This window comes from Malurus melanocephalus, unplaced genomic scaffold, assembly GCF_030028575.1.
Source record: "Malurus melanocephalus ecotype Western Australia unplaced genomic scaffold, MMel_1.1 scaffold_4, whole genome shotgun sequence".
NCBI lineage: Eukaryota > Metazoa > Chordata > Aves > Passeriformes > Maluridae > Malurus > Malurus melanocephalus.
Genome location: NW_026623236.1, coordinates 1,599,868 through 1,610,903, shown reverse-complemented (window position 1 = coordinate 1,610,903; position 11,036 = coordinate 1,599,868). Strand labels below are relative to the sequence as shown.

Genomic DNA, 11,036 nt, shown 5'->3' with positions numbered 1-11,036 from the left:
GGTGAGATGGAGCACTTTACAGCTGCTAGTGCATCACATGATACTGACTTGCATAAACACAAGTGTGTTTTTCTGTCKAGGAAGGAGAAGGCAGAAAAATGTGGGAAAAGGAGGAACATGCCATGCAACACATGCACAGTTGCCCTGAACATCCCAGGCTGCATGTGTTATTCAGAGAGCAACTGCAAGTGACCATACAGTCTGTAAGTAAATATGAATTTCCTGTGCTTTAAGGACATATTGGGGTCATCATGCTCTCTCTACTGTCTAACAGCACATTCCTTTGAGACTTTGGGATGTCAAACAGTYCTCATAAAAGCTACAGTACTGAGAGGGCTACCAGACCACTAGACAATAAAAAGTAGGGAAAAGAGAATGAATTTAATGTTCTCTTAATTTGCCCTGTTCCTCGATAAACTTACATGCAAATATCACAAGATTTCCTGCACCATCCATTTTCATTGAAGAACAAACTTATTTAGGCTGCCTTAAATGGATGGGATCTACTGTTACAAAAASAAAACCAACAAACCACMAASCAACYAAACAAAACCCAAAAAAACAACAACAAAAATCACAAAACCCCCCCACAAAACAAGAACAAAAACAAACAAAAAAACAACCCAAAACCAACCAGTGGCTATTTCTGCCAGGATATGTCTGCCTTTCTGATCACAAAAGCATGTGTTACACTTTCAGAATTCCAGAGACAGAAAGCCAGACTGACATTTTTCAATAGTGATAGGACCATCTAAATATTTGTTTACTACGAGCAATTTCAAGTCCTCATTGTGAATMAAGGAATATTTTGTAACTTTAGCTCCCTTAAGCAGATACTCCAAGTTAAGCCAGTAGCCAAATACTGTAACACTGTTAAATAAAAAGACAATTGAGATACCAGAACATAATTTAAACATTTAGAGCTTAGCAGCAACATCATACTACAAAATTATTAATAAAAATAGGCATTCGTGTAGTGAAAATGTATTAAAGGTACCTTTGTGTTATAATATTTGCCTCATACAGTTCTAATAAAATACTCTTTCCAGTGTATACATTGCTGAACTGTAGATGCTCATTTGAGCATACTGTAAGTTACAGGGAACACCCCCCATAGTACAAAGACTATTATGCAACATTCCATATCAAACGCAAAATCACTTCATTATAAACTATTATTGCTATATTCATTTCAAAAGTACAAAATTATTAACTATATATTAAAAAGCCTCCCCAGAATTTTRGTAATTAGCAGAACATTTCCGTTTCTTTAATTGCTTTCATTAGAGTAATTTGTTCATTTTATTAACACCAGATGTAATAACACAATGCTAAAAATAAACATGCATTATACAACAAATTTATATTTTTCAAAAAATGTTCATTACAATTAGTGTACAATTAGTGAATGCACATGTAACTCTTTTCCTCCACCTTTAGTGAATTATTGTTTGAAAAGGAGAAAAGGGAAGGAAGGAGAAACCAAACAATGCTATTCAGCACCAGTAGAAAGTCAATAGACCTTTAACATTCCTGTATATCAAAAACATTTTATCTGTGTCACTAAACAGGTAAAGTTTACAATATTGTCTCATTTGAAGATGTATTGATTTATATTTACAATACTTTATAGTCAATAAAACATTTTTAACAATATTTAAAAATTGCTTARGTTCATAAAAGTATTGCAGAAATTTATAACATTTACTTATTTTAAGTACATACAAGGAAGTCCATGTAAAGTTGTCCATGTTCATCTGAAGAACTGACAGAGTAAGGAACCATCTTAATACAGTTTGCAAAACCCCAATTATTTGAAGGCAGCTATCAYTGAACATTCAAAAATCCTTAGTTGCCATTTGCTTCTGAAAACAAAATTTCCAGTAATAAAATTTGAGTATGTAAACTACCATGTTTTTGAGATTAGTAGAAAATATATTCCCACAGGCATAATGTGTTTAACAATGACAGTAATGATTTTGTAGAAAACTGTTAAGCTGTAGCAGATATAGTCATTTTCAAATATCCAGTATTTTAGCAGCTCATTGTGTTTCCAGTTAAACTTCCTACARTGCTAAAATACGACAACTGAACACGTAAGACATTATTAGAATTTTAAAATCCAATTTATTTTTGGCATCTAAAGCCTCTTGTAAAACGTAGCCAAGTAACATTGACTTCTGTTGTCTGAGAGCCAATAGCCAACCAAACAAAAGTACACACTGTGCTTTAATCTCCAAATAATTAGGTACCCAAAATTAAGAAAAAGTAATAGAAAAGTAAAAAGAACAAAATAAAAAAATATTGCACAGTCACATTATCTAGAAAGTAAAGTTGATGTTAAAAAGCCCTAAGTGTGGATGATATAAATTATCTTCCATATAAAAAGTATAAATATCTCTTAAAATACAGCTGCAGCTATACTTTAACACCACACATTATCTGAATTCATCTGTTAATGAGGTAATAACCAAGTCTCTTACAATGCTTTTCTCTACTGAAAATATTTTAGGGCAGCAACAAGAAAGAATTTTTCTAAAAATATTTCTGAATCAAGAACAGCAATGTGTGCAGCTCTCCCTATGAGAGAATCCGCTGTATTGGGTAATGCATTAATTACATTATAACGAACCAAATTACATTCCTTATTTTGAAGAACTGGCAGAAGCAGGTTCTGGATCATTTCAGCATAAATTGGTCCTGTAGAGGAAAAGAAAAGTACTGTGTGAATTGCCAGAAACAAATACAATTCTTTGACCTTGAACTCAAAATGAATACATTCTAGAATGTAATTTCCTCTAGAAATGTTAAAAAAATAATTTGAAGCTATGCATTTTAGTATTTGTATATTTATAGTGAGAAAGTACTGATCAGTATTAATTTATTACATTATGTAGAAGTTACTTGTTAACATCTAATACCAGAAWACAATTGTGCTAGGATGTCTTAACAGTAAATACAACAACTGACCCTAACTGATTGTGGAAAAATTACYTTTTTTCAGTGCTACTATTAAGCCACAACTAAATACAGCCCAGGGCTTGATGCTACAATTTTTTATCCTCAAAACTCAAAGCTATTTGTCCTCCCAATTCATGGCATAGTGCATCAAGGGCTRTGTCTATCTCACTTAACTTTCAGCAAAGTCTGTAAGCTAGAAACTTATTCAGTCTCTTCTACATTTGCATGTAACAGAACAGGACAGATACAGAAAGCAATTCAGCCCCCACGCAGATTTTTTCTCTCTACTACTACAAAGTAAGCCCAGAATTTCTAAACACCTAATAGAGGGGCGTCCCAGTTAAGCACCCAAAATTAAATGGGAGGAGATTAATACGTGTGAGGTTTTAACCTGAGCCATTTGTTTATTTTGCAGGGTATTTATTACCTGATTGTTTATCCTTTAAAGCTGTTTTACACATCTCAATGCGAGCAGAATGATAAGGAACGTAACGATCCTGCAAAGATCCTACTAACACAACGTTTTTGAAGTAATGAAGACCTACGAGAAAAGGGAAAAGGTATCACTTATAGCAAATCCCTTGATTTATTACTACAGAATAATAGAACAGTTTACAACTGAAATCTGGCGCTAATTTATTTCAACATCTTGCACAAAAAGGCAGAAAAATCAATTACAATAGGTTGAGCTACAAAATAACGAGATGTTTGGTACCAACCTTTCCTCCATACATATTTAACACACACTGCCATGGCTCAGTTGTAGCTTCCCATTGAACTGAGTATGGTTCACACTGATTCTTACGAATACAGTGGTTGGTTTCTGGCTATACAGGAGAGAGAAAAGCCTCCACATCACTTAAAAATACCTAAAGATGGATGGTGCCTTGTCTTCACTGACGTTTCAGACAACAACTGCATTAGAATTCCTGCCTAGAACCAACACATACATGACACAGCCCAGCTAGTGCAGGTGCCTCTATTAGACACTGCCTCACTGTAAGGTTTAGCCAACTTGAGCACAGGTGCAGGACCTACCCAACACAACCCCTCAAGTGTAATTAAACCTTTATAACTAACCCCAGACTTCCTACTTCAAAATCAGTAGGAGCAAAGGAGGTATAGCAGGTATTTCACAGATAAGTGAGTTTTCCTGTTTACCTATTCTTCATCCATTCTGGGGCTAAGAACAGGATGATGTGTTTAACAGGTATGTTCTTTGGCAAATTTGAAATCTAGAGCCACAAGCCACAAAGCTGAGACTTTGACCCTCAAAACATCACCTGCTGGATCCACAGCAAGTTTTCATTGTTGCTGCCTTAGGGATTTTCATAGATGCAAAGCCAATGTCCAGAGAAGACRTAATATTAAACAGCAGCAGATGCTTCTTCATCTTAGACCCCTATTTTCCTACATGATTACAAAAACCAACAGAAATTGAAAAATCAGGGCTATACTTCTCAATAGTGTTGCCAATCTGTTTCATGTACCCTAGGGTTTAAAGTGACCTTTGGAAAGACTTATATGTAGAGTCCCTATAGAGACCAGTATACAAATTCCTGCAATGAGAATCTGAAAAGAGGAATTTTGCAGGTTGGGGAATCCCAAACGCCYCTCACTTTGTGTCTGAGACTCAAACACAGCCAATGCTGTATGCCCACTGAGTGATGGAAGAGATGGGAGGACAGAAGCAGGCCTTGTACAGATATCAAGAGCTAAAGGCACCAACACCTACAGTGTACATACAGTATGTTAACTCACCCCTCAAAGGAAAACTTTCTTCCTTCTCTACAAGGGAAGCATAAAACTTACTTTCTTTTCTCCTTACCTAAAATTATTAATTTTTCACATCCCTTTATCCTTCCTCCCCCAACTTTTCCTTCTCTCTTACACTGAACTCACTGGGGGACCTGAAAACAAGCTGATATATGAGGCTGTGGCCCAAATTACAATTCTTTCAATTGCTTTGGTAAGGAAGAAAAAACTTGTATATTCATTCTACCATTTATGGGGAACAAAGTCTGAAACGCACGTTGTGACTCTTGAGACAATGCTATCCAGGTATTTCAAAAATCCTGTCATACAAAGGTCTGTCATCAGAAAATATGTCACATTTCTACAACAGATAATAGTACTCAAATGACAGTGGTGCTAGTCATGTTGAGATACTGAGATACATCCACATAAAAACCATGGAACACCAATTATTTTAAAGCAAACTGATTAATTAATCAGATTATTTGTTAAGAGAGGTCCCACAGTCTTATTCAGCACCCAGTGTGTAATTTCTCACATAACTTCTTTTGAAAATAAATGTTTGAATATAAACAGACTACAACGATAGATTGAGTTTGACTTTAAACACCAGTTCAGCCTTAAATGTGACCTCATCATCCACAAAATCAGTTTGTGATAATGGAATCGGAAGAGAAGGGTAAAGAAAACCCTAAGTTTTTCTAAAATCAATTTTTGATCAATATTCCTATCTTACCAATGMTTTTTCCTGTTCCTTATTATCTTCTGCTTCTTGCAAGTCCTGTAAATTTTATATTCAAACACCTCAAGAGCTATATGCCCGTCTTTTCCTGCCCACATCTTTGTACTCTGCTGTTCTTAAYAAAATTCCAGCTGTGACAACTTAGGAATATTTTGATGTAGAAGTGTACCCCGATTTTTCACAAATCACCACAAGCATCTCTGACTCCACAACTGCTTGACTGACACATTCAGAAACACCTGCCAGATGCAGCCTCAATAACTGTATAATGTTTAATGGAAACTACCCCCCTCTTGGCACATTATCCACTGGCAAAATACATTCTTGGCCAACAGCTGAAATAAGAATACTSAACACAGAGAAAACTGTATGAATGATATAGTATGAATAATCTAATCTGGGGGTTTGCTATTATGCTAAGCACAATTTCTCCTTYCTTTATGAAAATGAGTTTTTGATTTCCTTGACCATCTTAATGAGATAATAAAAGACTAGTTAGCAAAAACYCTAAAGTAGAATTTTACATTTATAGGTAAGAAAGGCAGATACAGAAMCAGGTAATYCTAAATGTATAGTAATGTACTTGRMYTKSCMMMRRRKWRSYYMWMRRWWAGAYATTAARAAAATCCCMAATTTATTTATTGGTACAGTGGCTGCACTCAAGGTCTGCTCATTAGTTGGGAAGGAAAGTCTGCAAGTAATATCCTAATTCTGCAACAAAAATGGTTTACTGTTTACTTTACTTGAAGAATACAGGACTAAAGTAACTCAAATATTAAAACTGAAACAGAATCTTGTTGAAAATAATTTATTTTTTTTTTAGGCTTCCTATTCACTTTCATACAGAGTTGCCTTTAAGAGGAAGCATTAACAAATCTTACCTGCTTTTTTACTAAGTTTGTACAAGAATGTCTGTCGTGGATCAGAATGGTCTCGRCATGTCAATTGCAATAAAGAACCAGACTTCTTCCATTTCTGCATAAACCACAGTCCTGCATTGTTAGGTACAACATGATTATAGATCCACAATAAAATATGAAAACTAATTAAATGAAYACATGTATAATATGTAAAGTTCACAACTTAGCCTCTCAGATGTTAATTTTACTTTTCATGTGAGCATTGTCAAGCTCAGAAACAGTTTAAATTTTCATTCATTATTCTTTCCTGTCTATATAATGAAGCATGAAGGCCTTCAGTTCCCCCAACGTACATGCCTGCCACAAAAAATAACTTCCACAAAAGTGTAAATACCATAATGTCAGAACAGACACATTCTATTTCAGTAATTTATATAATATGAGAACATTTTGATGTTCAAAAAACAACAGGCATTACTTCCCAGATTTCTAAACTGAACTCATTAAATGTAACTTGAAAAAAGTAAGCAGAATTTTCTCAGACGAATACCATAGTATAACGTTTTCTATGGTGCTGTATTCTCTGTTAGTCAATAAGCCAGGTGGCTAACAGGCTTTTCAGAAAATCTTGTCTATCTTGCCTTTCATTTCTGCAGAAACAGACTGCAGGTTGTAAGATATTTTTTAGAGAGAAAAGACACTAGTAGTTCAGAATTATTTTAATGCAYCTTATCTAATTGCTTGTCAGATTAAGTACACTCAAATTCAGTTCAAAAAAAATTGAGCTCAACAGATGAAATCTGGAGTTTATTYTTCTGTAACAGAAAACCTGAACCAAACATACTGAAAAATACTTATGCCAATCATCTCTGGCACATCCTTTTATTGATACTTTATTTTTATAACCCATCTCTCTTATGACAGTGAAATTTGCAGTTTCTCATAATCMCAGTAATGCAGAAATGTGCAGCCCACATGAAATTTCAAAGACAAAGTTTCCCCTAAACTTATACTACTGAAAGTAATTTTTCACCTGTATTAACAAGAGCACTGCTGTTGTAGAGGGTACCAAGATGTGGTCCAGACAGAGACAGGAAGGTATGAAGTTTGTTGAGGTAATACTTAAATCGATGTCTTGTAAGCACTGAACGGATTATTAAATTACCCAGCGAGTGTCCAATAAAGCTGTTAAAAAAAGAAAAAGCAATACAACACGGAATTTTAAGGCAGATTTTTTTTCTTTTAACAGAGAAAAAGAAAACTGGTGTCATGAAATGCTAGAAGAGCACAGGAAAAAAATCAATGAAAAGTTTCTATTCAGAACCTATATTTTATGTCATACAAAAGGCACAGTTTGTCCATCTCTCTCAAGCTGCACAAACTTATTACAAAGATGTTTTGAACTCCTCCAAAAATATTTTATACAGCATTTTTGAAAAGCTGCAAAACCAAACTAGCCTTTCACCATCATCTTGGATCTTAACCCAATCCAAGATTATTTCTGGGTTAATTTCCCTTAGCACCAACTATTCAGAAAATATTTTATGAGCTGTGCATGACTGAAGAAATCACTACTTTGGCATGTGATGGCATTCAACATAAATGTGCGAGCATTACTGAAACAATCTCATGGAGACAGATTCCAAAAGTAGTCCTAATAAGGGGGGACACCATTACTTAACTGAACCAATTATTTAAAAACAGAAGCAACATCTCAGAACCTCTTAGCAGTTGGACCAAAAGAAGTGATTATCAGCTTTAGCAAGCAATTGAAGAATATGTGTCTATCAGAAGAATGTTACTTCTAGGTGTTACCCTGGTTAATCAATTTAAGGGAAAGATGGATGGGACTCTAGCTTCTTGTATCTAAGGATAAATATTAATCTGAGGTGCTTGCTATTGTATACCCAAGATTATATAGAAGACTTATTTAAAATGGACACTAGAAAATTAAACAATTCTTATGTTTTTATAAAACATTAAAAAAAAAGTTTTTATGTTTACAGATCCCTGCTAAGATAAGGACCACACCAGACTAGGCAGTGACTTRAAGAGTATATAGCAGGGACCAGACTCACAAAGTTAGAAGGAAATAGTGCCTTCCTGTGTTACAGATGCAATCTCCAGGACATGAAGAAAACAGAAAACCATCCAAAAATTATGTATAGTAGAATTATCATTGCTGGATGACATATGTGCTACAATATTAGACCTGTAAGATCATCCTTCCTGTTTGCTCTGTATCATTACAATCCTCAACAAAAGTAGCAAAAAAAAAAAGTAGCTGAAACAAATTCCTCTAATATCTGTAATATACAATGCTAAAAGATTACTTGACTGTTTAAATGCTTCCCAAGCAAGAATCGCTGCCTCAGAAAATGCCAATTTAAAGGTAAATAAAAAAATTCAAACATTTGGTTATACAATGGTCAAACCACCCTGAATTCCTAAACTCTGAAATAGTAATGCATTTCTATGACAGARAAAGGCTTTTTGTTCATTATAATAYATAGTTTAAGCATGTAAGTATATTCTTCTCRTTTGCTTTTACTACCAGATTTTCAAAATAACTTGAGTATGAGTAATTCTTTGCCTCAGCTTGCTATATTTGCCTAATTTTGAAATGAAATATTATGTATCCTCTATGGTGTCAGCACAATAGCAGTGCATTTACAAAACAAAACATTGAGCTGCTCTCTTGAATACTAAAATTTAAAGCTGTTCTCTCAGAGTACCTCATAAAATCCACACAAGAACAATGAAACTACAGATTTCTTTAAGAACAAGTAAATGCCCACAGAAATGGAGTTGATCCTGAAGATGATCTGTATGATGCAACTGCTTTTGAGTAAAAGAGATCGTTCTCTAAAGAACATATGAACATTAGCAAAGATATTCTCTTGACAGTTCTCTAATAGTTCAGACAGTATTTATTAAGTCATAAGGGGATGAGAAACTCATGTATTGTACCACAACAAAGRGCATTCTCTGTGAAAAAAGCAGCAATCCATCTATCAATTCTATCATCCCTAAGAATATAGGCATACCTAACCCAAAACTTCAGGAACAAGAAAGATCCATTTTGAGGAAAATAGGGTGCTCACAATGAGCTATGTGAATGTACCTCAAAGATTAAACACTTAATTTGAAAAGACTTAGAAATAAGACAAGGGTTACAGCAATACATGGTSGTCAAATCCAGATGCTTAGGTGAACTCTTAATAAGCCTTAAATTCRTTTTCTAATAAAGATCTAACAAATTGCTCAAATCAAAAAAGGGAGAGAAAGGAAACCCCTTCAAATAGGGTCTTGAAAGTTTAAGACAGGAATGTAATCCATCCTCATGGGATACTCTGCAAAAGCAGTGAACACTAGGTGGCAATATTACAATCTTCTGAATATAAGGTATCAGCWCACTGAAGTTAACAGAATTACAGTTTTTATACATACTTTATGATACAAGTTTACCAATTCAGATCATACCAGAAAATCAGACATAGTAAAACCTCATTATTCTGTGCCAATAAACAAAAATCCTGTTTAAAGGATTTTAATTTTTTTAAAAAAAATTATAAAAATTCTTGGAAGAAAAATCAATCAAAATTCATAATCAATGAGGTGCTGAAACAACAAACATATATTWTAATATATACAGAGCATTAAAAAAAATGCTTTTTTTTTAATGAGCCAATATTACTTCGAGAAAAGGATGACAAGCTGAATAATGCACCTGAGGTCAAAGTCCAATACAAAGTCATCAGAAATTTACCTAAGACCTGACATCTGCAAACTGGTTTCCGAAACTACACTAGTAAGAGCAGGTGGTTTATTCCCTAACTGTGTGATTACCTGGAAGGGCTTCCATCCTTGGAGATACTCAAAACTTAAACAGGTATGACTGAGCAATTTGACATSATTCAAAGCTGCATTAACTTTGAAGGTGGCATTGGTATGAGTGGGTAGATAGTCCAGGTGACTTAAGGGTGTCCCCTCAACCTAAAGTCTCCTGTGAGTCTTTATCAAAAAGTTCTTTTATAAGGCAAATTTGCTTCGAATCACGCTTCCAGATCATGCTTGCTACATGCTTGTAGTGAGCACAAAGAATTTGTTCAGAGATGAATGAAYGTGTTACATAGTGAATTGCTGCAATAAATGGTATTACCTCTGGAAGTACCAAAAAATGTTTAATGAAGCTAACGCGATTCTGATGGTACAGGGAATGTCCTTTCTTAATACAAGAATGTARCACAGTAAATAGGATTTCACCGTTACTTGAAAGCACAAGACTCTGCGTTTATCTGAATAAAGGGCAGAATCTCGGAATGTCTCTGGACTTGTCTTGACCTCAGCTGACTTTAGTTTGTTCTAAGCTGTGACAGCAACTGTTTGCCAGTGAAGTAAAAARTCAGGTCTAAAGTTGTTTTAGTTTCACTACAGTTTCTATTAATAACAAGTAGTTATTCTGTGTGGCTTGAACTGTGTATCACCAGAATGAAGTGTGGTGTGGTAGGTACAGGTCCCATATGGCAGAGGCCCCCAACAGTGTATTAACAGTCACTGCAGGAGCACAATTGCAYAACTCAGGAGAAAAACCTTGTGTTAGGGACAACAGAGAATGGGAGAGAAAACAGAGTAAAAGGGAAACAAAAGAAAGAGCACACAGACCAACTGGAAATGTAAGAAATATGTAATTAATCTACCCAGACCCAAGGCCAAGG

The 11,036-nt window shown here is 34.8% G+C and overlaps 1 protein-coding gene across 5 annotated transcripts in view; it reads right to left on the bottom strand.

Moving 5' to 3' along the window:
- Positions 1-546: 546 nt before the first annotated feature.
- Positions 547-11,036, bottom strand: part of FAM135A (family with sequence similarity 135 member A) — a 77,867-nt gene continuing 67,377 nt past the window's right edge. For 4 of the 5 annotated variants that reach the window (XM_057368865.1, XM_057368883.1, XM_057368875.1 and 1 more), the window contains 4 exons: positions 7,352-7,503; positions 6,340-6,450; positions 3,389-3,502; positions 547-2,700 (listed from right to left, as the gene is read on the bottom strand). In XM_057368865.1, coding sequence (XP_057224848.1) covers positions 2,495-2,700; positions 3,389-3,502; positions 6,340-6,450; positions 7,352-7,503 — 583 coding nt within the window. In that variant the 3' untranslated portion in view covers positions 547-2,494. Of the gene's footprint in view, positions 2,701-3,388; positions 3,503-6,339; positions 6,451-7,351; positions 7,504-11,036 lie in introns of those variants that run through there. The other variant, XM_057368896.1, reaches the window with a different exon arrangement.